This window comes from Heptranchias perlo, chromosome 40, assembly GCF_035084215.1.
Source record: "Heptranchias perlo isolate sHepPer1 chromosome 40, sHepPer1.hap1, whole genome shotgun sequence".
NCBI classification, from domain to species: domain Eukaryota; kingdom Metazoa; phylum Chordata; class Chondrichthyes; order Hexanchiformes; family Hexanchidae; genus Heptranchias; species Heptranchias perlo.
In genome coordinates, this window is record NC_090364.1 from 4510769 (window position 1) to 4538546 (window position 27778).

At 48.9% G+C, this 27778-nt stretch overlaps 2 protein-coding genes and 1 pseudogene across 2 annotated transcripts; all 3 read left to right on the forward strand.

Annotated features, from left to right (window-relative positions):
* Positions 1-3897: 3897 nt before the first annotated feature.
* Positions 3898-4681, forward strand: LOC137305342 (ferritin heavy chain-like). Its single transcript, XM_067974181.1, has 2 exons — positions 3898-4011; positions 4368-4681. Exons 1-2 carry the CDS (start codon positions 3925-3927, stop codon positions 4521-4523), a joined length of 243 nt encoding a protein of 80 aa, XP_067830282.1. The 5' UTR covers positions 3898-3924; the 3' UTR covers positions 4524-4681.
* Positions 4682-7641: 2960 nt separating this feature from the next.
* Positions 7642-10002, forward strand: LOC137305411 (ferritin heavy chain, oocyte isoform-like). Its single transcript, XM_067974240.1, has 4 exons — positions 7642-7743; positions 8833-8979; positions 9217-9342; positions 9696-10002. Exons 1-4 carry the CDS (start codon positions 7642-7644, stop codon positions 9849-9851), a joined length of 531 nt encoding a protein of 176 aa, XP_067830341.1. The 3' UTR covers positions 9852-10002.
* Positions 10003-12834: 2832 nt separating this feature from the next.
* On the forward strand, positions 12835-26335 carry LOC137305550 (ferritin heavy chain B-like; annotated as a pseudogene).
* Positions 26336-27778: the final 1443 nt, after the last annotated feature.

Genomic DNA, 27778 nt, shown 5'->3' on the forward strand with positions numbered 1-27778 from the left:
TGCTGGACATAACTATTCTCCATCTTTTCTTCCAGTTGTGTGACTTCCTGGAGACCCACTACTTGGATGAACAAGTGAAGATGATCAAGAAGCTTGGAGATCACATCACCAACCTGAAGAGACTGGGAGCCCCTGAGAATGGCATGGGAGTGTACCTGTTTGACAAGCACACCCTGGGGGAGAGTGATTAAACTGACTGCAGGAATAAAGCTTATTGGTCATCCTCCTGTATATAATGAGACCCATCATCCTGCAGCAGTAAGGACTTATGTGACTTTGTACAAAGCTGTGAGACCTGGGCTCTTAATGTGAAATGTAATAGTAACTGTCACCAACTGGAAATAAACTGCTTAACATTGAGCTGGATTTTGTTGTCATATTTCAAAAAAGTAAGAAACCACTTAATTAATGTTCTAGTTTACATCAAACTAAATTACACTGGGCTGTGGAACAACTTCATCATGGGATTCAGTCCTGTGTAAATTGTTTTTTAATGTGTGTGCACCCCAATTTTGGGGTAATTCCAATCTATTGACTTGGATATTCAGGGCCACATGTTGAAGATCTAATTTCAATTGTGTTTGTGCATTGCAAACCAGCAGTGAAGAGCAATGCTACAATAAAAGTTCCTGTTACCACTGGAGATGTATATTCTCGTTGTGACAATGGCAACTCTGTTTAACCCCTCAGTCTAACAAAATATCAGCTGCTGTAACATTTTTTTTCCTTGTCTGAAACATGACTGAAGTGATTAGTGCTAAATAATTTCAGTCTGATGAACAATCCTATTTAAGGAAGGTCTCTGCCCTGGGATCAGCAGTCCAGGTATTTTTTTACATTAAGCAGCTATAGATCTCATTCAGTATTACTGTAGGATCCACGAGAGGTAGCTCACTAAGCCAAACTCATCATTGCTGCTGTAGATGGTTGGGCAATCTGTGTGGCAAAGCAGTCTCTAACTACCATCCAGAACTGGTGGTGTGTGAGCTCTTGGAACTAAGGGGGTTGCAATTGGGTGAGGAGAAGGGGGAGGTGTTTGTAAAATCAACCAGAATTGCCACATTTGCTGACTATCCACTGACCTCTATGGGGAAAGTATGGATTCCCAGTGGGGAGAGGATTGGGCTTGGTTCTATAAACTCACTTTCCACTGCCACCACCCGCCCATGATTAAGCAATTGGGTAAGGTACTCAAGGGAGAGTAATACGTGTGGGACTGTACTCCAGTGAAATGTAATCCTTGAAGCAAATAATATGAATGATAATTTGAGCAAAGTTAAATAGATATTCTGACAAACTCCCACCATATCCCTCTTCTTACTACAATCAGCTCCTCTGAATATGTATTTAGTCCTATTGTATAATTCATACCAAATAACAATCCTCCTTTCCAAATCCTATTGGTTTTTCCATTTGTTTCCTTCACCCCTATGAATGGATTCAAATGTTGATGCTGCAGCTGTAATTATCCAGTGTTTGCAAGTGAAGTTTAGGAACTTAGTTGTGAACTGCACTGGGTGTGATGGAATTGCAGTCTTCAGTCATTCCACGTTAATGTCTTTGCAAATTCAAAGATGACTTGGTTGCGTTTAATTTTGTCTCATCATCACAATTACTTACAAGTAATAAACTTGACCAGATTATGAAAAGCCACTTCAGTGAAAATATCAAATTAACAAATAGTTCAAAGTTGTGATTCTGAGAGATTGATACAAGGAGGCACTTTGAGGGAGGTCAAAAAGCACCAAAGGTGACCATCCACAGGTCCAGGCTGGACGCGGCCTGTGGGGCGGTCGGTCCGACTCTGGTTCGTGGCATTCTCTGCGAACGGATGGCCCTGGAGAGGGAGCACGCGGTGTCTGCCGTTATGCTTGAGGCTTTCCGCGACCGGTGGGCACCGGAGGGATTGGAGTGCATCCTGGGTCGATACAATAAAATTATTATTTGACACTTATTTTTTGCTTATTGATTTGCTGCAAATTAAAACATTCGCTAACCCCACCCACCCCCACCACTTCTTATAAAAGGGGGGCCGTAAACAAAGAAGAAGAAAAGAAAACTAGACGAACATCACTAATAAAAAGTCAACCAAGAGAAAAAAAACTTTCAATCCTATTCGTGTTTGGACAATTAGTTCCAAACGGGAAAGTTTATCTGGAGTTTGGAGCCCGTGTGGGGATTCGAGTTATCCATGGCCACAGAGCACCGAGGGAATGATTGGACCGTCAACCAGCCGACACCAGTACCTCAGGACAGTCCCACCGTCCCTTCAGAGCTCACTGACCTGCACAAAAAAAGTGCCCCATCTATGAATTATTGTAGTAAAAAAATACCCAAAAAGCAGTGATATCACCGAGACCAATCATCCAAACCGGCCTGTATTCCAAAGCTCTGATTGGCTCTGGGTATCAATCCCTCCTCCACCACGCCCCTCTCCTTTGTTAATTGGTGCTTGGATTCATGGACGATTCCTGAGTGGTTATCAGGGAATGTCAATCATCATTGGTGATGTCATTCCTTGCTTCAATGCGGGCTGTCCCAGTAGTATAAATACAAGAGCTTGTGAGGGACGAGGGGAGTTGTAGAATTGATCAGGTGATAGTGAAAACATAAGATATTGTAAAGATGGCTTCTCAAGTGTGTCAGAACTATCACAAGGAGTGTGAGGATGGTGTCAACAAGCAGATCAATATGGAGCTCTATTCCTCCTATGTTTACCTCTCCATGGTGAGTCTTGTATTAATTGTCACTGTATTAATTGTAATGGTTAGAATTTCTGTAGTTCAACAAACTGGCTTTAAACTCTTTCTCTTTGCTTTGTTCCACTTCCCTGGGAAGAAAAATCTTGGGGTCGTGAGCATTTCTGGTTTGTAATACAAGGTGATCTTGGTGAGTTAATGGACTGCTCCTTGCAGCAGCTGCACTCTATTGAGGGGTTTAATATATGAACCTGGTTCAGCTGCTGCCTGAGTTTGTAAGAGAAGAGCAGAAACCTGGTCAAGTGCTTGTCAACATTTGACCACTTTCAGTTTCAATGGGGTGACTGTAGCCAGTGAGATGTTGACAGGTCCTCACTAGTTTTCTTGCCTTGAGCTTCCCAGTGATGAAGCCTTCACTGTGCTGAGATCTCTATTACACTAAACTGCAGAGTGTGAAACTATGGAATGAATGAACTTTCATTTGTTTTCCATCAATTTTAGATTAGAATGGAGAGTAAAAGGAGGTACAACTTGCTCAGGGGTTGATTTGAAAGATGTGAAATGTAATCCCAAATATTAGGTTTTTTTGCTGCTTGACTCTTTATTCTGTCCTTTATGGGGAAGGGAAGCTCACCAAATGAAAGTGAAGTAAATTGAATTTTGCGAGTTAACAAATGGTAATTATTTTTGAAAGCAATTAATATCTTGAGGAAAAATAAATGAAAAATTTGGACTTGTATTTTGTAATCTAGATCTAGCATGATATATTTAAAATTCTCCACAGTCCTATTACTTTGACCGGGATGATGTTGCCCTGCGTCACTTTGCTGAGTTCTTCAAGGAGCAGTCACATGAGGAACGGGAGCACGCTGAGAAACTGCTGAAATTCCAGAATCAGCGTGGAGGCCGAATCATCTTTGAGGACATCAAGGTTTGATTTAATAAATGAGTGGTCTTCTATGTGGCTCCCCTTGGACTGATTATTTCAAATATTTTCTGCAGCAGTTGTTTTTTATTTAACTCCAGTTACTTAATTCAGTCATTCTATGTATTCTTGACATTGGTTGATGGTAACATGGACATCTGATTTGCTTTTTTGAACTGCTCCTATTTTCCTTCAATACTTTGTCATGTATTTTGTTTAATCCATTGTAAGTGATCTGGGTGAGACTTGATTCCTTTTCAGAAGCCAGAGCAGGATGAGTGGAGCAATGGTCTGGAGGTGATGCAGAGAGCTCTGCAGATGGAGAAGAATGTGAACCAGAGTCTGCTGGATCTGCACAAACTCTCCACTGAGAGGACAGACCCTCATGTAAGTCCTTAATGTGGGCCTTTGGCTAAGTTGGAGATGGAATGTTACAGTTCTTGAGTCTATTAAGATCTTTTACCCAGTAGCTTTGTGGAGGGATGTTGACCTTGGATTTTTTTGAGTGGAGACAGGGCAGGGAGGTTGACTTACTGTGGCCATTGAGAGGTAAGTGTGTCCCAGTGTCATGAGGATCTATGCACCTGTTGTACAGTGAGTTTACTCTAATAATGCAGTAATTCCATCAATCTGAAGTGTTCCACTTGACTATCCTCCAGTCCAAGAGGATTAAATTCCAAACTCTAGGGGGACTACCTTGCTATCTGCAGCTGGACATAACTATTCTCCATCTTTTCTTCCAGTTGTGTGACTTCCTGGAGACCCACTACTTGGATGAACAAGTGAAGATGATCAAGAAGCTTGGAGATCACATCACCAACCTGAAGAGACTGGGAGCCCCTGAGAATGGCATGGGAGTGTACCTGTTTGACAAGCTCACCCTGGGGGAGAGTGATTAAACTGACTGCAGGGATAAAGCTTATTAGTGCTCCTGTTCATGTCATCTTGAAACTCTCCCATCTTGTAGCAGTCATGACTTGTGTGGCTTTGTACAAAGAACTGAGACCTGGTCTCTTGTGAAATGTAATAGGAACTGTCAATAAATTGTTGAACTGGATTTTGTTGTCTCAAATTGAGTGGTTGCTGATTTTTCACTAAATCTAATTTAGTTTACATCTAACAATTACATTGGGCAGTGTAAGAGTCAGTCCATTGTCAATTTAACCCCCCCCCCCCCCCCCCCCCGATTCCTGTAGTAATTCCAATTTATTGACTTGGATGTTCAGGGTCATATGTTGAAGATCTAATTTCAATTCTGTGTTTACCTTGAATGCTCATAGCACATTCCAATCTTTGGTTTTAATGCAAGTTACTGTTGCCACTGAATATTCTCTTTCCAAAGTGGCATCTTCCTTTTTAAACACCCCCACCCCAGGACAAGATATCAGCTACTGTAACATTGTGTTAAAATATCAGGATAATGAGCTGGTGTTAAACCAGATCAGTCCACTGAACAATCCCATTTTAAACAAGACTTTTGCCCTGCGATAAGAAGTCCAGATATTAAAGTGAGTTGCTGCAGATCTCTGTTATTGCTGTGGGATACACTGGACGTAGCTCAAGAAACCAAACTCATCATTGCTGCTGTGGACTTTCTAGTAAGTTTAGTGGTCAAACAAGTACAGACCAGTAATGTGAACTCAGAGTACTTGGAGGAGGGAGGAAACTAACATTGGCACATTTGCTTCGTATCCACTGGCTTCTTAGGGGACAGTATAGATTTGGTGGGGGAGAAGTTATGGCTCGATTAAAAACTTTTTTTTTTTGCCCTATGTGTGCACCCACCGTCCAAGTAAAGAACCTGCAACACTCACTGTTGATCTCATGAGAAGCAATTGAGTAAGGTCCTCATGGGAGAGTAATATCTGTGCAACTGAAATCCTTCAGGAAGGAGTAAATATATTTCATTGTTTAAATTTGCTTTTTGATTTCAAGTTAAATAGATATTTCTCCTGCCAAATCCTTCCACATCCCTGTCCCATCAATTCATAAACCCAATGCAATCAGCTCCTCCCTTAAATGTATCAATTTGTATTTGGTCCTATTGTGCATTTCATACCAAATAGTAATCATCCTTTCCAAATCTTATTGGTTCTCCATTTGTCTCGTTCAACCCTATGAATGGATCAAATGTTGATGCTGCAGCTGTAATTATCCAGTGTTTACAAGTGAAGTTTAGGAACTTAGTTGTGAACTGCACTGGGTGTGATGGAATTGCAGTCTTCAGTCATTCCACGTTAATGTCTTTGCTTCTCTCAAGCACTTTTGGGGGATCAATTTCACCACATTTCATACGTTGCTGAGCCACAATTGTACAAGTCGGTTGGATTTGCTGATGGCTTTGACGGCTTCATATTTCGAGCAAAAAGTATTCAGCTCACTCGATGTGCTGAACCTGGATGAGGATCAACTGCAAACATTCCCCACACGGAGGTCACAACTGGGCTAATGGGGGTTAACTGTTTACACCTCAAATGAAAAACAGGCCAATGTTCAGCTCACTCTGTGCTGATCCGTTCCCCACAATCTGATTACAATGAAGCACGGCCAATAAGTACTTTTGAAATGTACTCACTGTTGTAATGTAGGAAACGCAGCAACCAATAAGGCCACAGCAAGATCCCACAAACAGCATGAAATGATGATTAGATAATCTGTTTTAATTACATTGGTTGAGGGATAAATATTAGCAGAGACACCAGGGAGAACTCCCCTTCTCTCACTCAAATTAGTGCCATGGGATCTTTTACATCCTAAGTGAGCAGACGGGGCCTCGGTTTAATGTCTCATCCGACTGTACAGCACGCACTGGGTGCTGTGGTGAAGTATCAGCCTGGACTTTGTGCTCAAGTCCCTAGAGTGGGACTTGAACCCACAACCTTCTGACTCTGAGGTGAGAGTGCTGCCACTGAGTCACAGCTGACACAAATGGGGATGTTTGTGTGGGTGACATTGCATTCAGCAATCTTCACTCCCTCTCATTCTCGCTGAATATCCTGAATTTTACCAAACAACATTTCATGAGAATCAAAACCAAAACAATGATACATCCCACAATGCTTTGCCCAGTTGATGCCCCCATGCTGCCAATCCTCAGACACACCCATTCTCTATATTAGAACTGGGGACGATTCACACCATCCATGGGATGGAATTTCCATTTCTCTGTCCAATGGTTGGTTTACAAATTCACTCAAGACTACTTGATTGCGTTGAATATTGTCTCAGTGTCACAATTACTTACAAGTAATAAACTTGGCCAGATTATGAAAAGCAACTTCAGTGAAAATATTAAATTATCAAATAATTCAAAGTTGTGATTCTGAAAGATTTATACAAAGAGGCACATTTAGGGAGGTCAAAGAACCCAAAAAGCATCAAAGGTGACCATCCACAGGTCCTGGCTGGATGCGGCCCGTGGGGGCGGTCGCTCCGACTCTCTGCCTCGCTCCGCAGCATTCTCTGCGCCCGGGTGGCCCTGGAGAGGGAGCACACGGTGTCTGCTGGTAAACTTGAGGCTTTCCGAGACCGGTGGGAGGCGCAGAGCTCGGAGTACGTCCTCGACTCCGACAATAAAGTTATGATTTGATTCTGGTTTTGTTGGATTTCGTATTAAAGAAATGAAGGTGACAAAAATACAGGTGACACTGGGTCTAAAGACAGCAACACAAGTGCCCCATCTTAGAATTATTTTAGTCAAACAAAAGAAAAGAGGGAAAAACAACCCAAAAAGCAGTGACATCACCGAGACCAATCACCCAAACCAGCCTGTATTCCAAAGCTCTGATTGGCTCTGGGTATCAACCCCTCCCTCACACCCCCTCTCCTTTGTTAATTGGTGCCTGGATTTATGGAAGATTCCTGATTGGCTATCAGGGATTGTCAATCATCATTGGTGATGTCATTCCTTGCTCAAATGGAGGCGGTCCCAATAGTATAAATAAAAGAGCTTGTGAGTGAAGAGGGTAGTTCTAGAATTGTCCAGGTGATAGTGAAGAGTGATAACAGAAATAGATGATGGCTTCCCAAGTGTGTCAGAACTATCACAAGGAGTGTGAGGATGGTGTCAACAAGCAGATCAATATGGAGCTCTATTCCTCCTATGTTTACCTCTCCATGGTGAGTCTTTGATTAATTGTCACTGCATTCTAAGTAGTTGGAATTTTTCCAGTTTAATGAACTGGCTTTAAACTCTATTTCTCAAGTTCTTTTCCCCCCTCCCTGGGGAATATAATTTTTGGACAGTGAGTGCTGACTGTTTTATGTAAGGTGATCTTGTTGAGTTGATGGACTGCTTCTTGTGGTGTCTGCACTCAATTGAGGGGTTTAATATATAAACCTGGCTCAGCTGCTGTGTGTAGCCAGTGATTTTTTTTTTAAATCATCCATGGGATGTGGGTGTTACTGGCAAGGCAAGCATTTATTGCCCATCCCTAATTGCTCTTGAGAAGGTGGTTGTGAGATGCTGCAGTTTCTTTATTGGAGGATTGTACAACTGAGTCACTTGCTGGGCCACTATAAGAATCCATCACATTGCTGTGGGTCTGGAATCACAGGCCAGACTGGGTAAGGATGGCAAGTTTCCTTCCCTGGAGGTCATTAGTGAACCTGATGGGATTTTTATGACAATCCAGTAGTTTCATGGTCATTACTGATGCTAGCTTTTTATTCTGATTTTTATTTTAATTAACTGAGCTTAAATTCCCAGCTCCTGTGGTGGAATTGAGCTCCTGTCTCTGGATTACTGGTCCAGTAACATAACCACAATGCTACTGTACCTGATTTTGTGGACAAGTCCTCACTAGTTTTCTTACCTTTTTTATTTCCTAGTGAAGTACTATGAGAATCCTGGTGGTGAAGCTTTCACTGTGCCTTGATCTCTTACACTAAATGATTGTAGAACTACAGGAATGAAGGAATTTTCTCTTGTTCATTATTTTTAGATTAGAATGGAGAGTAAAAGGAGATACAACTTGCTCAGGGAGTTGAGTTTGACCTGACCTGCAATGTAATCCAAAACTTGTGTGTTTTTTTGCTTGTGGAATCTTTACCCTGCCTTTATAGGGAGGGGCAGTGAGCCAACATAGTGAAGTAAATTGAGTTTTGCTAGTTAACAAATGGTAACTATTTTTGGAAGCAATTAATATCTAACTGTAGAAAAATAACAAATAATTTTGTATTGTGATCGTTTTAAAATTCTCTCCACAGTCCTATTACTTTGACCGGGATGATGTTGCCCTGCGTCACTTTGCGGAGTTCTTCAAGGAGCAGTCACATGAGGAACGGGAGCACGCTGAGAAACTGCTGAAATTCCAGAATCAGCGTGGAGGCCGAATCATCTTGTCTGACGTCAAGGTTAGATTTATAAATGAGTGGTCTTCTGTGGCTCACCTCGGACTGATTGCTATAGAAAGCATTTGAAACAATTAGTTCCAATTTGATTTCAGTGGCTTAATATAGTAAAATTATATTCCTGTGACATTGGTCCTTGGTAACATGGACATCTGATTGCTTTTGCAATCCTATTTTCCTTCACATGTATTTTGTTTAATCCATTGTAAGTGATCTGGCTGAGACTTGATTCCTTTTCAGAAGCCAGAGCAGGATGAGTGGAGCAATGGTCTGGAGGTGATGCAGAGAGCTCTGCAGATGGAGAAGGATGTGAACCAGAGTCTGCTGGATCTGCACAAACTGTCCACTGAGAGGACAGACCCTCATGTAAGTTTTTAATGTGGGCCTTTGGGTAAGATTGAGGTGGAATGTTACACTTCAGCCTATTCATATCTTCATCCCCAATAGCTTTGTGTAGGGATGTCTATCTTGGATTTTTGAGTGGAGACAGGACAGGAAGTTTGACCAACTGTGGCCATTGACAAGTAAGTGTGTCCCAGTGTCATGAGGATCTATGCACTTGTTGTACAGTGAGTTTACTCTAATAATGCAGTAATTCCATCAATCTGAAGTGTACCACTTGACTATCCTCCAGTCCAAGAGGATTAAAATTCAAACTCTAGGGGAAGTTCCTTGATATCTGCTGCTGGACATAACTATTTTCCATCTTTTCTTCCTAGTTGTGTGACTTCCTGGAGACCCACTACTTGGATGAACAAGTGAAGATGATCAAGAAGCTTGGCGATCACATCACCAACCTGAAGAGACTGGGAGCCCCTGAGAATGGCATGGGAGTGTACCTGTTTGACAAGCTCACCCTGGGGGAGAGTGATTAAACTGACTGCAGGAATAAAGCTTATTGTGTACAGTAGTCCAGTTTATATAGTCTGGTGCATGATGATTTGTGTGACTCTGGAGAGAGCTCTGAGACCTGGGCTGTTGATTTGGAATATGATAGAAACTGTAAATAAACTGTGTTTAACATTGGACTGGGTTTGGTCTCCTTTTTTTAAATTTTAAGCTGCTTATTTTTCAGTAAGAAGAACTACATTGGGCTGTTCGATACTGAACCATGTAATGATATTAGGACAGGTGAGCAAAAGGTAGGTTTTAAGAAGTATATTGAAGGAGAGGGAGGAAATGCTGAAGCTTAGGATTGAGGCAGCTGCATAGAAGTAACTGTTTCACCATTAGTGAATATCCCCTCTCCCACGTGTGTAACTTTTTTTTCTTAAAACACAAGGCCAGTGAATTAGTATTGCACCATTTCAATCAATGAACATCCTGTAAGAATGGTATCAGCCCTGGGACTAGCAGTTCAGGGTTTTTTTTAAAAAGTAAGGTGCTATGGCTCTTCAGTTATTTTGGGGTAGCTCACTAAACCAAACTGATCACGCTGCTCTAGACTTTCTGAAGGATTGTGAGCAAAGCAGCACATGATGGCTCTGAAGTACCAGCACTGTCGAAGTTCATAATGTGAGCTCACAGAACTGAAGTGGACTTCAATTGGGTGAGAGGGAAATCAACAACTATTGGCCTCTTGATGGGAATGTGGGGACATTTTTTTTTCTGGGCCCCTCCTCTGCCAAAGGAGACTTTTCATCATCTCTGTAATCGCCAATCCTCCCAATTTAAGATCCTCCATGAACAAGAAATTGGGTGAGTTACTGGAGGCAGAATAATCCCTGTGGAACTGAACTTGAGCAAAACAACTTTCTGGAAAAAGCAAATATATTTTGTAAAACTCACCTCTTGAAATGCCAAGTTCACTATGACTAATTCTTTCGGGGGGGAAATTTTCCACTGTTCCATTCATTCACAAATCCTATACAATCAGCTCCACCATGAATTTATCAATTTGCCTTTAGTCCCATTGTGTATTGGATTCCAGAGTGACCATCCTTTTGCAATTCTGTTCGTTCTCCATTTGTCTCCTTCACTCCTATGAATGGATCAAATGTTGATGCTGCAGCTGTAATTATCCAGTGTTTACAAGTGAAGTTGTGAACTGCACTGGGTGTGATGGAATTGCAGTCTTCAGTCATTCCACGTTAATGTCTTTGCTTCTCTCAAGCACTTTTTGGGATCAATTTCATTACATTTCATACGTTGCTGAGCCACGATTGTTCGAGTGGGTGTGGATTTGTTGACGGGTTTGATGACTTCATATTTCAGACAAAAAGTCTTCAGCTCACTCTGTGCTGAATCTGGATGTGGATCAGCTGCAAACATTCCCCACACTGAGGTCACAACTGGGCTAATGGGGGTTAACTGTTTACACCTCAAAGCAAAATAAGGTCAATGTTCACCTCACTCTGTGCTGATACATTTCCTACAGTCTGATTACAATGAAGAATAGCTCTGGTAGCAACTCCCCTGGTGATGGGCTAGAAAATACACATTTGTTCTTATGGAAGAGAAGTTTCTGTGTTTACATTTGAAGGAATTGTTTGATGCGGGAAACAGTTTATTCCAAGGGAACATATCTCATCACCTAATCCAGGACTGAAAACCTCAACCATTTTGCAATGAAACCAGATGTCAAGACTTTGGATCTCAGAGAAACACCAGTGTGATGAGCCAGACTGTCAGACAATGTCTGAGTCTCATCATTTCAATCAGATTCAAATATTCTTCAGCCTCATTGGAAGCTGATCATAAAAGGACTCACCGAACATGCTGGAGGGAATAGAAAGAAGGAACTTGCATTTATATCGCGTTTTAATGACCTCAGGACATCCCAAAGCGCCTACAGCCAATGAAGTACTTTTGAAATGTCGTCGCTGTTGTAATTAGGGAAACACAGGAGCCAATTTGCCCACAACAAGGTCCCACAAACAGCAATGTGATAATGACAAGATAATCTGTTTTAATTATGTAGGTTGAGGGATAAATATTAGCAAGGACACCACAAAGCACTGCTCTTCTCTTACTCAAATTAGTGCCATGGGATCTTTTATATCCACCAACGTGAGCAGACAGGGCCTCAGTTCAATGTCTCCCTCGGTGTTGCAGTGAGGTATCAGTCTAGACTTTGTGCTCAAGTCTATGGATTGGGACTTGAACCCACAACCTTCTGACTCTGAGGTGAGAGTGCTGCCACTGAGTCACAGCTGACACAAATGGAGATGTTTGTGTGGGTGACATTGCATTCAGTAATCTTCACTCCCTCTCATTCTCGCTGAATATCCTGAATTTTACCAAACAACATTTCATGAGAATCAAAACTAAAAATGACACATCCCACAATGCTTTGCCCAGTTGATGCCCCCATGCTGCCAATCCTCAGACACACCCATTCTCTATATTAGAACTGGGGACGATTCACACCATCCATGGGATGGAATTTCCATTTCTCTGTCCAATGGTTGGCTGGCAAATTCACTCAAGACTACTTGTTTCCTCTGAATATTGTCTCAGCGTCACAATTACTAACAAGTAATAAACTTGACCAGATTAAGAAAAGCCACTCTGGTGAAAATAGCAAATTATTATCAAATAATTCAAAGTTGCCATTTCGAGAGATTGAAACAAAGAGAAACTTTCAGATTTGAGGAAATTCAAAGACCCCAAAAGCAGTGACATCACGGAGACTGATTATCCAAATTGGCCTGTATTCCAAACCTCTGATTGGCTCTGGGTATCAACCCCTCCCCACACTGCCTCTCCTTTGTTAATTGGTTAAATGGACGATTCCTGATTGGCTATCGGGGATTGTCAATCATCATTGGTGATGTCATTGCTTACCAAAATGCAGGCTGTCCCAGTAGTATAAATACAAAGAGCTTGGGCAGGTTAAGTTTAGTTCTAGAAGTTTTTGAGCAATAGTTGAAAGTGATATTATTGAATTGGTGATGATGGCATCCCAAGTGTGTCAGAATTACCACAAGGAGTGTGAGGATGGTGTCAACAAGCAGATCAATATGGAGCTCTATTCCTCCTATGTTTACCTCTCCATGGTAAGTCTTTTATTAATTGCCACTGCATTCTCAGGAGTTGGAATTTCTCCAGTTCAATAAACTGGCTTTAAAGTATGTTTCTCTTGATTTCTTTCCACCTCCCTTGGAAGGCAAAGCTTTGGCCAGTGAGTACTTCCAGTGTGTAATACAGGGTGATCTTGTTGAGTTAATGGACTGCTCCTTGCAGTCGTTGCACTCCATTGTGGGGTTTAATATACTCCTGGCTCAGCTGCTGCCTGAGTTTGTAACAAATGCAGAAACCTGGTCAAGTGCTTGTCAGCATTTGTCCAATTTCAGTTTCAATGGGGTGACTGCAGCCAGTGAAATGTTGACAGGTCCTCACTAGTTTTCTTGCCTTGAGACTCCTAGTGATGAAGCTTTCTTTACTGAGCCTAGATCTCTATTACACTAAATGATTGTACAGTGTAAAACTACTGGAATGGAGTAATGGTCCCTTGTTCCTCTCCTAATTTTAGATTAGAATGGAGAGTAAATGTAGTACTAGCTCAGAAGTGAAGTTTGAGATGAAATGTAATCCCTGACCTTAATTGCTATTTCTCTCTGACCATTCATTATCCTATTGGGGAGGGGGAAGCTATTGAACATCTTGTGAAGTAAATTGAATTTCACTAGTAAACAAATGGTATCTAATTTCTAAAACTTTGAGCACTAATTGTATGTCGGTGAGATCTCTGTCTGACATGATGCTGTTTTCAATATTCTCTCCACAGTCCTGTTACTTTGACCGGGATGATGTTGCCCTGCGTCACTTTACCAAGTTTTTCAAGGAGCAGTCTCATGAGAACTGGGAGCACGCTGAGAAACTGCTGAAATTCCAGAATCGACGTGGTGGCTGTATTTTTTTTCTACATTGTGAATCTGGGTATAACTGACTGTTTCTGGACCCACCAAGATGCCCATCAATTGTCCAAGAGATGGGATAACTTAGAACCGATTGTGCTCGACACTATCTGCGGGATGGGATTTCCATTTGTAAACTCATCGATCTCTGATATGTTGTGAAGCTCTGATTCGGGAACAGATTTTTTTTTTGTGATTTTTAGGCCCCCCTTTTATAAGATGGGGGTGTGTAGGGTGTGCTTAAATACTAGAAAACCAAATAATCCACAACCAAGTTTCAAATTAAAATTTTATTCTCCTCGTCCAGGATGCACTCCAGCCCCTGCGGTGCCCACCGGTCGCGGAAAGCCTCGAGCGTACCGGCAGACACCGCGTGCTCCATCTCCAGGGCCACCCGGGCGCGGAGCATTCGAGCAGGTCCTGGGAGAGGTCGAGCCGAGGGCAGACTAATTCGGCTGCAACGGCCTCGCCCACCAAGGACGCCCGACCCGGTGAAAGGGATACTGGCGTCAGTACACGGATCTGTGACCCCGCCCCCCCATCAGCAGGGTCTCCCCATCCCCCCCCGAGAGGCACGGGCTCGGTCTCCTCCCCCAGAGAGGCGGACGTCCCCCGCCGCTGGTTAGAAATAATGGGCGGGGCCGCAGGATCCATGGCTGGCGCCACCTCCCCTTCCACGGTGGGCCGTCCCTTAGCAGGGACCCCCCTCCGCTTCCAGGGAATGGGGCCTTTCCTTCCCGGAGGGTCGCGGAGGGAGGGGGAGCTCCATGTCTGCTGGGGCCCCCACCTCCGCTCCCTCCTGATCACCCGCCAACCCGGGCTCTGTCGTGACCGCGAGATGTTGACTGGCCGCGGTCACGGCCTCGGGCTGACTGAGATCTTCTTTGTCCCGGGGACCAGCCTCTAAGTTCTTCCTCTTCCTCCGCGCCTTTCTCTGGCAAGGGTTCCCCTCCTCTTCCCCCCCCCCCCCCCCCCCCCTGGCGGAGGCCTCGACGCCAACCTCCACCCGCGCAGTTGACTCTCCCGACGCGGGGGCGGGGTTGGGGGGAGGAGCGGTGGAGGCGCCAGCCCCGGCCGCCGTAGCTGTTTTGGCGGCCTGAGAGGCAGGGCAGTTCCTCTTCAGGTGCCCCACCTCCTTACAGGCATGGCACCGCCCACCCTCTGCCGTCCAAAAGACGCGGTAAGGGGTCCCCTCGTGGAGGGCGTTAAAGCCCCCCTCCGTAACCTCCTCCCGTGCCAGCTTGACGAATGCCTGGCGATGGAAGGAGTAAACATGCCGGAGGCTGTTCTCCCTGAGTCCGAGCGGCAGCGGCGTTACCCCCGACCTCACCTCCCCCAGTTGACGTAGGTGGGGGAGGAGGAGCTCGTCCGACAGGAAAGGCGGGACGTTGGATAAAATGACCCGCTGCGCGGTGGCCTCCAGCGGGTCCACCGGCAGGAAGGTCCCGCCCACCGTGAGCCCCTTACTAAGGGCCAGGGACACCGCCCGCTCGGACCTCAGGAAGAACACCGCCCTCCCGTACATTTTTGAGGCCGCGACGATGGCCAAGGGGCCGACAACCTCGGCCATGGCCTTAACGCAGGCCTCAATGGTCATGTTGGGGTGGGCGTAGCTCTTCACCCCATGCTTCCTCGTAATGAGGCGGAAAGGCGCCGGCCCAGCAGGAGCGGCACGAACTGTAGGAGCGGCCCCCGAGGTAACCGCCGAATACGTCCTGCTGGGTCCCGGCACCGGCGAAGATGGTGAAGCCATGACTTTAAGAGCCACACCCACCCCAAGTCTCAGGCCTTCGGATGGAAATTGGCCTGTTTTGAAAAGAATCCTTGAGGAAACCTCTCTCCCCGAATCCCAGTGCTTGGTTGGGAGAGGGGCCCCTTTGTTGGTTTTTAAATTTTCCCCAAGAACACCCTGGAGAGCAAGGGAATATCCTGGAGAGCAAGAGAAGGAAGGAAGGAGGGATGGATGGCAGAATGGGAAGGAGGGAGTCTGCAGGGGTAGGCTGCTGTGGAAGAGGGGCGGGGTTGCACCTTAAAAGGTGGATCTTCTTCTGGTGGGCAGGGGGAGGAGATGTCTTCCCCGAGACAGCTGGAGCTGCCGAGGCTCAGTCCTCCAAAGATTTGAAAAAGAAAGAAAGTAACTTCACCCAGGCAGCTCCAGCTGTCCTGGGCCAGACACTTGGGGGGGACCCCTGTCCTCTAGTCTTCTTCCTCCCCCTACCTTCAGCCGACACACCTCACTGCACCGACCACCTCTTCCTCCCACTGGTTGGTGCTCTTTTTCTCCTTCTCCCTCCCTCCTTGTTGATGGTGGTTTCTCCTTCTTTCTCCTTCTCCCCAAGGGACCCAGGCAAGGGCCTGCTCTCTCTGCTCTCTCTGCTCTCCACTCCACTCAGTGGCAGTCCAGCCACAAACACCTCCAAGGCCGAGCTGGTCTGAACAAAGACACTTTCAGATTGGAGGGAGGATTTTTTTCTCTTTTTTTTTTTCTCTTTGGATGTTGTCAGAGTCCGTGGCCCACGGACTCTGCCTCAGGCTGATTGGGACAGACAATTAGTGCCAGTTAACAGCACTGCGATAAAGAGAGGAGTCGGTTCTCCATTTTTCTTTTTTTTTCCAAATTAGGCCCCCCTTTTATAAGAAGGGGGGTGTGGGGTGTGCTTAAATACTAAAACCAAACCAAAACCAAGTGTTCAAATTAAAATTTTATTATCCTCGTCCAGGATGCACTCCAGCCCCTGCGGTGCCTACCGGTCGCGGAAAGCCTCGAGCGTACCGGCAGACACCGCGTGCTCCATCTCCAGGGCCACCCGGGCGCGGAGCATCCCGCGGAAGAGAGGCAGACAGGCCGAGCGACCGCCCCCACGGACCACGATCATCCTAGACCTGTGGATGGCCACCTTGGACAGGCCCAGGAGCAGGCCCACGAGGACGTCCACCGACCTGCCCGCCCCCCCCCTCCTCACCGGGCGGCCAAAGATCAGGAGCGTGGGACTGAAATGCAGCCAGAACTTGAGGAGCAGCCCCTCCAAATAATGGAACGGGGGCTGCAGTCTCGCACACCCGGTGTACAGATGGAACACGGACTCCTCCAGGCCGCAGAAATCGCAAGCGGCCTGGGTGTCCGTGAAATGGCGTAACCGCCGGTTGCACGCGACTGCTCCGTGCGCCACCCTCCACCCCAGATCCCCAAAGTAACACGGGAGGACCCCTGTATAGAGAGCCTCCCACTGGGGATCCCCGTCTCCGCCGGACGGCAGGCTGGCACGCCAGGGCGTGTCCGGCCGAGAGACGAGGGCGAGGAAGTGGATGGTGTGCAGGAGCAGCCCGTACAGGAAATCCCTCCGCGCGGTGTGAAACGGCACGGAGGGAATTTCCGAGAGACGGCTCAAGTTGTGAGGCGCGGCCCCCCGAGGGAGGTTCCGGGGTTTGGCGCCGAGGAGGAACTCCGTCCGAACGGGGGTCAGGTCGGACGGGATGGCTCCGCACGCCTGAGCCGCCTCCACATCCCGAGTGGAGTCAGGGCCGAGCGCCGATTTCAACGCCCGGATGGCGATGGCCGCGTCCCCGGCACGCCACGAGGACATCCGTGCGGCGAGCGCCCACGGCTCCAACCAACCCGACCCACCGCCATCCAGGACGTCCCTGACTCTGGTCACCCGACCGGCCACGGCCCTCCGCACCGACAGCCGCGAGTGGCCGAAGCCGATATCGCGGAGGAACGGATTCCCGAGCAGCGGCTCCTGCAGGACGGCCGCTACCCCTGACGGGCGAGAGCACCGACCGGAGGCGACCATGTTCCAGACCCTGAGCAGATCCTGGTACAAGACAGGCAGCTCCTGCAAAGACGTGCGGCCGCCCACCAGCGAGATGAACAGGAGCTGCGTGTCGTAGTTCAGGCCGTGCAGCTGGCGGAAAAAATACGTCGCCAGCGCACGCCATCTAAGAGGACGCTCAACGTACAGGTATCGCCGCAGCGTCCGAAGGCGGAAAGTTGCTACCTGGGTGCGGACGCACACCAGCCCCTGACCGCCCTCCCTAAGCGGGAGACTCAGGACCGCGGCAGCGACCCAGTGTATCCCTTTGGCCCAGAAGAAGTCGACAAACTTCTTCTGAATCTTGGCGACAAACTCGGGGGGTGGGGTCAAAGTGACCAACCGGTACCACAACATGGCGGCCACCAGCTGGTTTATGACCAGCACACGACCCCTGTAGGATAACACTCGGAGCAGTCCTGTCCAGCGCGCCAGGCGAGCGGCGACCTTGGCCTCCAGCTCTTCCCAGTTCGCCGGCCAGGCTTCCTCTGCAGGGCCGAGGTAGACTCCCAGGTACCGGAGGTGCGTGGTACTCCAGGCGAAAGGCCTGAGCTCCTCCGGCAGGGAGTCCACCCGCCACTGACCCACCAGGAGTCCGGAACATTTCTCCCAGTTGATCCTTGCGGAAGACGCCGCAGAGTAGACCTCTTGGCACTCGCGCATCCTCCGCAAGTCAAGGGGATCCGTGACCACGAGGAGCACGTCGTCGGCGTAAGCCGAAAGGACGACCTCCACGTCCGGCTCGCGCAGAGCCAGTCCCGACAACCTCTTGCGCAAGAGGCGCAGGAAAGGCTCCACGCAGACGGCGTATAATTGGCCGGACATGGGGCACCCCTGACGCACTCCTCTCCCAAAGCGAAGGGGCGCCGTCAAGGATCCGTTAACCTTAATCAGACACTCCGCGGCGGCGTACAGAAGTCGGATCCGGGCGACGAAATGCGACCCGAACCCGAAAGCGCGCAGAGTCCCGAATAGATACTCGTGATCCACCCTGTCGAACGCCTTCTCCTGATCTAAGGAAAGGAAGGCGACCGACAGACCAGCCCTCTGGGAATGGTGGATCAGGTCCCGGACCAGATGGATGTTATCGTGGATCTTCCGGCCCGGGACCGTGTAGGACTGGTCGGGGTGGATCATGTGGGCCAGCACGGTGCCCAGGCGAGCAGACATCGCCTTGGCAAAGACCTTATAATCCGTGCTGAGGAGGGAGACCGGGCGCCAGTTTTTAAGGTTGCGGAGATCCCCCTTAGGCAGCAGGACCACGACCGCCCTGCGCCACGAAAGGGGCATCTCCCCGGTCGCCAGACATTCCCCCAGGACCCGCGCGTAGTCGCCCCCCAGGACGTCCCAGAAGGCCCTGAGGAACTCCACGGTCAGCCCGTCCAGCCCCGGGGACTTGCCCCTGGAGAGCTGGTGGAGGGCGCCGGTCAGCTCCGCCAAACTGAGCGGAGCGTCCAGACGCTCGGCGTCCTCCGGGCCGACCTTCGGCAAGTCCTCCCACAAAACTCTGCGCGCCTCCTCGCTGGACGGATCCGGAGAGAACAGAGCCTCGTAGAAAGATCGAGCCCGGGCCCTGACTCCCTCCGGGTCCGAGACGAGGGACCCGTCGTCGGCCAGCAGCGTAAGGAGCTGCTTACGAGCCCCCCGCCGCTTTTCCAGCGAGTAGAAGAAGGGAGAGCCGCGGTCCAGGTCCCGCAGGAGCTGGAGCCGCGACCTCACGTACGCTCCTCGGGACCCGACCAGTTGCAGGTCCCTCAGAGCGTCCTTCCTCTCCTCGTACACCTGCCGCAGGGCCGGATCCTCGGCGGCCTGACCGAGACGGGACTCCAGGCCAAGCACCTCCTGCTCCAACCGCCTGACCTCGGACTCCCGCCTCTTAGTCGACCCCCTCGCGTACTCTTGACAGAAGAGGCGGACGTGAGCCTTGCCCACGTCCCACCATAGCCTCAAGGAGGAGAAGCCTCCCCGCTTCCCTCTCCAGTCGCTCCAGAACAGACGGAACGAGTCCCGGAACCGCGCGTCCTCCAGCAGCCGGTTGTTAAAGTGCCAATACGCGGACCCCGACCGGGCGCGGAGCAGAGCGAGCTCCATCCACACCAGGTGGTGGTCCGAGCACGACACCGGCCGGATGGAGGCCGACGGGACGCAGGAGGCGTACGCCCGCGAAACGTACAGGCGGTCGATTCTGGAGCTCCCTCCTCCGGCCCTCACAAAGGTGAACTGGCCGGAGTCGGGATGGAGATTCCGCCAGACGTCCACCAAGTCGAAGGACCCGACCAGGTCCCTCAACTTCTCCGTCGCCGTTCGGGCACGCGCGGGACCGGAGCGGTCCCTCGCCTCGAGGGTACGGTTAAAATCCCCCCCGAGGATAATGCACTCGCCGGCGTCGACGGAGTTCAGGTAAGCGGACACTTCCTCAAAGAAGCTCACTTGCTCGCCCTCGGACCAGGGGGCGTACACGTTCACCAGGTGAAGCGGCACGTCCCCGTGGCGAAGGGCTACGTGGAGCAAGCGGCCCGGCACCGGCTCCTTGACCCCCAAGATCTCCGGCTGAAAAGTCGGGGCCAACAAGATGGCCACCCCGCTCGAAACGCTGGCGAGGTGACTCAAGTAGACCCCCCCTCCCCATTCCAGGATCCACGTGGCCTCGTCTCCCGGAACGGTGTGGGTTTCCTGCAGAAAGCACACCGCATACTTCCCGTCCCGCAGGACCGAGAACTTGTCAAATCTACGGCGGGCGTCTCTGCCGCCGTTGATGTTGAGGCTGGCTATGGTTATCTCCATGGCAAGAGCACAGCGCAACCTACTTAAACCTAATGCGCGGAGGGAGCGGGGCCGCTAGTCGACCGCCACTCCCTCAAGAGCCCGGTGAGGAGGGATCTGAGCCGACGCAGCCCGACCCCGCCGCCGTCCCCTTCCGCGGCCACGGACGCGACGGCGGCCAGGACCGAGCGGATTAACTGCGCCGGCTCCGACCAACGGTCGAGGGCCAGCCGGACGCCATCGCGACGACGGCTCCAACCGGACGCAAAATCCCGGAGTTCCTCAACGGGGATGAGGGGAGACTCGGTGCCGGGCACGAGGGCGTCCACCACCTCACTGGCGGCGAACTCCAAATCCTCCCCAGTGCCCACCACCGAGTCCCCGTCCTCCTCCGGGTCATCGTCGCCCGCGGCCGACCCGCTCCCCGCACAAAGCGCGGAGAACGAGACGGCCGCGCCGGCCAGCCCCGCCTCCGCCACGATCCCACCCCCAGGATCGTCGGCAGAGGAGTCCTCCCCGGGCTCCACCGGGGGGTCCGAGTCAGACGGCGGCGCCGGGCGGGGACCCTCCCCAGCCTCCGAGCGGTGAAAAACCGGCACCCGGATATAAGGGGAACCCGGGGAAACCGGGGAGAACGTGTACTCAAGTTCTCCCACCTCCCCCGGCCCCGAGCCCAGAGACTGAGAGGAGGGGGTCTCCCCACCCACGTCGCCAGCGACCGACCCGGCCGGTGAGATATTCTGGTTAAAACCCACCACCAGGTCGAGCAGGTCCTGGGAGAGGTCGAGCCGGGGGCAGACGAATTTGGCCGCAACGGCCTCGCCCACCCCGGCACCCAGGACGCCCGACCCGGTGAACAGGGTAGTGTCGGGTAAATGCGGAGCCGCGACCCCCCCTATCGGCGGGGTCTCTCCATCCCCCCCGGGAGGCACGGGCACGATCTCCTCCCCCCGAGAGGTGGATGACCCCCGCCGCTGTTCGGATGTCACGGGCGGGGCCGCAGGATCCGCGACCGGCACCGACTCCCCTTCCACGGGGGGCCGTCCCTTAGCAGGGAGCCCGTTCGCTTCCGGGGAGTGGTGCCTCTTTTTCTTCCAGGAGGGTCGCGGAGGGAGGGGGGACTCCATGTCTGCTGGGACCCCCGCCTCCGCTCCCTCCTGATCACCCGCCAGCCCGGGCTCTGTCGCGACCGCGAGATGTTGACTGGCCGCGGTCACGGCCTCGGGCTGACTGAGATCTTCTCTGTCCCGGGGACCAGCCTCTAGATTCTTCCTCTTTCTCCGCGCCTTTCTCTGGCGAGGGTTCCCCTCCTCCCCCCTGGCGGAGGCCTCGACGCCAACCTCCACCCGCGCAGTTGACTCTCCCGACGCGGGGGCGGGGTTGGGGGGAGGAGCGGTGGCGGCGCCAGCCCCGGCCGCCGTAGCTGTTTTGGCGGCCTGAGAGGCAGGGCAGTTCCTCTTCAGGTGCCCCACCTCCTTACAGGCATGGCACCGCCCACCCTCTGCCGTCCAAAAGACGCGGTAGGCGGTCCCCTCGTGGAGGGCGTTAAAGCCCCCCTCCGTAACCTCCTCCCGTGCCAGCTTGACGAATGCCTGGCGACGGAAGGAGTAAACATGCCGGAGGCTGTTCTCCCTGAGTCCGAGCGGCAGCGGCGTTACCCCCGACCTCACCTCCCCCAGTTGACGTAGGTGGGGGAGGAGGAGCTCGTCCGACAGGAAAGGCGGGACGTTGGATAAAATGACTCGCTGCGCGGTGGCCTCCAGCGGGTCCACCGGCAGGAAGGTCCCGCCCACCGTGAGCCCCTTACTAAGGGCCAGGGACACCGCCCGCTCGGACCTCAGGAAGAACACCGCCCTCCCGTACATTTTTGAGGCCGCGACGATGGCCGAGGGGCCGACAACCTCGGCCATGGCCTTAGCGCAGGCCTCAATGGTCATGTTGGGGTGGGCGTAGCTCTTCACCCCATGCTTCCTCGTAATGAGGCGGAAAGGCGCCGGCCCAGCAGGAGCGGCACGAACTGTAGGAGCGGCCCCCGAGGTAACCGCCGCATACGTCCTGCTGGGTCCCGGCACCGGCGAAGATGGTGAAGCCATGACCTAAAGAGCCACACCCACCCCAAGTCTCAGGCCTTCTGAAGGATATTGGCCTTTTTTTTTTAAAGTCAACCTTGAGGAAAACCTCTCTCCCCGAATCCCAGTGCTTGGTTGGGAGAGGGGCCCCTTTGCTGGTTTTATTTTCCCCCAGAATATCCGGGAGAGCAAGAGAAGGAGGGAGCGATGGATGGCAGAATGGGAAGGAGGGAGTCTGCAGGGGTAGGCTGCTGCAGAAGTGGGTGGAAGAGGGGCGGGGTTGCACCTTAAAAGGTGGATCTTCTTCTGCCTGTCTTCCAGTGGGCAGGGGGAGGAGATGTCTTCCCCTAGACAGCTGGAGCTGCCTAGGCTCAGTCCTCCAAAGATTTGAAGAAGTAAGTAACTTCACCCAGGCAGCTCCAGCTGTCCCGGGCCAGACACTTGGGGGGGGGGGGGACCCCTGTCCTCTGAAGTCTTCTTCCTCCCCCTACCTTCAGCCGACGCACCTCACTGCACCGACCACCTCTTCCTCCCTCTGTTGGTGCTCTTTACTTCTCCCTCCCTCCTTGTTGATGGTGGTTTCTCCTTCTCCTTCTCCTCCTTCTCCCCAAGGGACCCAGGCAAGGGCCCGCCCCCTCTGCTCTCCACTCCACTCAGTGGCAGTCCAGCCACAAACACCTCCAAGGCCTTGCTGGTCTGAACAAAGAGTCACTTTCAGATTGGTGGGAAGTCAAAGAGCCCAAAAGCAGTGACATCACTGAGACTGATCATCCAAACCGGACTGTATTCCAAACCACTGATTGGCTCTGGGTATCAATCCCGCCCCCATAACCCGTCCTTTGTTAATTGGTGCCTGGATTCATGGAAGATTCCCGAGTGGCTATCGGGGATTGTCAATCATCATTGGTGATGTCATTCCAAGGTTGAATGCCGGCTGTCCCAGTGGTATAAATACAAGAGCTTGTGCAGAAAGTGGATAGTTCTATAATTTTCTGGGTAATAGTATTCATATATTTAAAAAAAAGTGAAGATGGCTTCCCAAGTGTGTCAGAACTATCACAAGGAGTGTGAGGATGGTGTCAACTAGCAGATCAATATGGAGCTCTATTCCTCCTATGTTTACCTCTCCATGGTGAGTCTTTTATTTATTGTCACTGCATTCTAAGTAGTTTGAATTTCTCCAGTTCAATAAACTGGCTTTACATTTTATTTCTCTTGACTTCCTTCCACTGCCCTCCATGGAGGAAAACATTTTTTGAGCAGTGAGTACTTCCAGTGTGTAATGTCGAGTGATCTTGTTGAGTTAACAGACTGTTCCTTACAGCAGCTGCACTCTATTGAGGGGTTTAATATGAACCTGGCTCAGCTGCTGCCTGAGTTTGTGAGAAGAGCAGAAACCTGGTCAAGTGCTTGTCAGCATTTGACAATGTTCAATTTCAATGGGGTGACTGTAGCCAGTGAAATGTTGACTGGTCCTCACTAGTTTTCTTGCCTTGAGAATCCTAGTGATTTCTTCACTGTGCTGAGATCTCTATTACACTAAATGTAGACTCCAGTGTAAAACTATCGGAATGGAGGAATTGTCTCTTGTTCATCCACCAATTTTAGATTAGAATGGAGATTTTAAGAAGGTACAAATTGCTCAGAAATAGAGTTTTGGATGAAATGTGATCCCTGACCTTAATTGCTACTTTTCCCTGAGTGAACCTTTCATTTATCCTATTGTGGGGGGGCTATTAAACAACTTGTGAAATAAATTGAATTTTACTAGTTAACAAATGTTAGCTAATTTCTAACAAAACATTGAGCACTCACTGGGGTTCAGGGGAAGAATAGATAATTGTATGTAGATGAGATCTGGGTCTAACGTGACTCTGTCTAATATTCTCTCTGCAGTCCTATTACTTTGACCGGGATGATGTTGCCCTGCGTCACTTTGCTGAGTTCTTCAAGGAGCAGTCACATGAGGAACGGGAGCACGCTGAGAAACTGCTGAAATTCCAGAATCAGCGTGGAGGCTGAATCATCTTGGAGGATATCAAGGTTAGCTGTGGAGAAATATTAGTGACTGGATGACAAATGGCAAGATGTTGGAGGAACAGACCATGGGTGGAAATGTAATTCCTTGAGTATGAATAGTTTGCTGAAACCAATAGGGATGAGGTACAAAAGCAAACAAGATAGCTGTGATGAGGGAATAGTTGAAGTGAAGAGTGGATAAACATGAAATGGAGCCAGTGGCAGTGTTGGTTTATGTAGGATATTGTCCTTGTGTGGAGGTGTTATATGGGATTGTCATACATCTATCCCTCTAAAACAAGGTTGAGGAGTAGGGAAACATGAAAATGTCTGATTTTAATACTATATTAATCAAGTCAATGAGGTAATAAAACATACTCCTTAAATGCTCTGAGATAGGTCCCAACAATACTTGCATGTCTATGCTTTAGGCAAAGGCAGTGTAATTAATTTTGGATTGTTCTGGCTAAGATCTATGACATGATGGGCTGAATGGCCTGCCTTGTGCTCTATATGTAACTAATCTTAGTGTGATCTCTTGTATTATTAACATGTTTTGGGGATTGATTTCTCATCTTGAGCTTGTTTTGGTCATTCGTTCACAATACAGTCTCAGCCTTCAGACTGAGGATGGAGCATGAGGAATTGTTTCACAGCAGAAAATGTGTATTGGGCTGTAATCTTTAACTGATGGATGTAACTTTATTTGTGTCGGAACAAGTACTTTGTTCAGTTGTCTTGGGTATAAACTGTATCTCCATAACTCCAATTCTTGTATGAAGTTAGCCATGAGAGCATCAGATGTTCATGGCATTTTAAACATTCTGCTCTTTCAGAAGCCAGAGCAGGATGAGTGGAGCAATGGTCTGGAGGTGATGCAGAGAGCTCTGCAGATGGAGAAGAATGTGAACCAGAGTCTGCTGGATCTGCACAAACTGTCCACTGAGAGGACAGACCCTCATGTAAGTTTGGAATGCCTTGAAGTGTTTAATATTTTGTTTGGGTGAAAGGAATAGTAACTTCAGGTTGCCAAAGCCAGTGCTGTTCTTCAGATATCAGACTGAGTTCTGTCTAATAGCTTTTCACTTCTCAGGCTGATATACTGGGTAGATTGTATTGGACTGTCATTGGTGAAAATTTTCCATCTGCTTTATTCAGCTTAATGGATGCCTTGGAATTCGTATCAATTTTTGGTGAGTGGCTGAGCTCTGAAAACAAGTGATGATGGGAAAGTTTTGTGTCGGGAGTTGATTCTTGTACAGTAATCACAGATTACTTTTCTCCTGAAGTAGGAGAAAATGACTCGATCCAGACTGCTTGAAAAGCAATTTGTTCAATAAACTGATAATAGCTGCCTCAATGAAAATGTCTCCCTTTCCTAGTTGTGATTTCCTGGAGACCCACTACTTGGATGAACAAGTGAAGATGATCAAGAAGCTTGGAGATCACATCACCAACCTGAAGAGACTGGGAGCCCCTGAGAATGGCATGGGAGTGTACCTGTTTGACAAGCTCAGCCTGGGGGAGAGTGATTCAACTGGCTGCAGGGATCCAGACTATTGTTTAATGCTCCTGTTTATATAGTTGTGAGGACCCCCTCGCCTCTGCCAATCCCGTAGCAGTGATGACTTTTTTGTGACTTTGTACAAAGCTGAGATCTGGGCTCTTGATGTGAAATGTAATAGTAACTGTCAATAAACTGTAACATTGAACTGGAGACATCATAAAGTGAGTGGTGGCTTAAACTGAAAAATAACAGACTTCAGTTTATGTTGAACAAGAATTACACTGGGCTGTGGAACAACTTCATGGGATTCAGTCCTGTGTAAATGTTTTTCTTTCTCCTTCTTCCACGCCCCCCCCCCACCACTCTCTGGAATAATTCTAATTTATAGACTTGAATGTGCAGGGTCTCATGGTGAGGATCTACCGTCAATTCTGTGTGTACCTTGAATGCAAATTGTATTTGAAACCAGCAGTGAAGAGCAATGCTGTGATACAAGTTCCTGATCGTACTGGTGATGAATATTCTCTTTGCATGAATTACAACTCTCTTTCCAAAACCCACCCCACTACAACAAAATATCAGCTGCTAAAACATTGTGTGTTGTTAAATCAGCAGGGCAGTGAAGTAATGGTAAACCATATCAATCCAATGTACAATTCTATTTAAGAAAAGTATCGACCCTAAGATGAGTAGGTTAGGATTTTATTAAATTAAGTGGTTACAGATCTCATTCAGGTAGCACTGTGGGATACACAGGAAGTAGTTCATTAAATCAAACTCATCATTGCTACTAAAGGCCTTCGAGTAAACTTTGTGGTCAGACCAGTACTGTGTGAACTCATAGTACTAAGGGACCTACAATTGGGGGAGGGAATTAACCAGGATTGGTACATTTGCTCACTATCCACTGGCCTCTTAAGGCAAAGTATGGATTCCCCAGGGGGAAAAGATTGGCCCTCGGTTTGGAGGGCTTCTTTCTTTCCTCCACCGCGTGCCTGCCCCCACAAATGGTTGAATAACCTGTGAACGCTCTTGGCTCATGTAAATAAGCAATTGGGTTCGGTACTGAAGGGGGAGTAATACCTGTGGGACTAACTATACTCCAGCAAAATATAATCCTTCTGGAAGGAGTAAAAATATTGAAATGCACAAAACAAAATTTAAACCAAGTTAAATAGATATTTTGCCTGAAACTCATCCATATCCCTGGTCCATCAATTCATAAACACAATACGACCAGCTCCTCCATAAATAGATCAATTTGCCTTTAGTTCCATTGTGCATTTCATATCAAATTGTAATCATCCTTTCCAAATCCTGTTGGTTTTCCATTTGTCTCCTTCACCCCGATGAATGGATTCAAATGCTGATGCTGATGCTGTAATTATCCAGTGTTTCCAAGTGAAGTTTAGGAACTTAGTTGTGAACTGCACTGGGTGTGATGGAATTGCAGTCTTCAGTCTTCAGTCATTCCACGTTAATGTCTTTCCATTTCTCAAACACTTTTGGGGGAACAACATTTCATACGTTGGTGAGTCACAGTTCTAGCTGTTGGTTGGATTTTCTGACGGCTTCATATTTTGAGCAAAAAGTCTTCAGCTCACTCTGTGCTGGATGTGGATCAGCTGCAAACATTCCCCACGTGGAGATCTCAACCGGGCTGTTCACACCTCATAAAAAAAATTAGGTCAATATTCACCTCGTTCCGTGCTGATACATTTCCTACAAAGAAGTGCGGCCAATAAAGTAACTGTTGTAATGTAGAAGTGAATT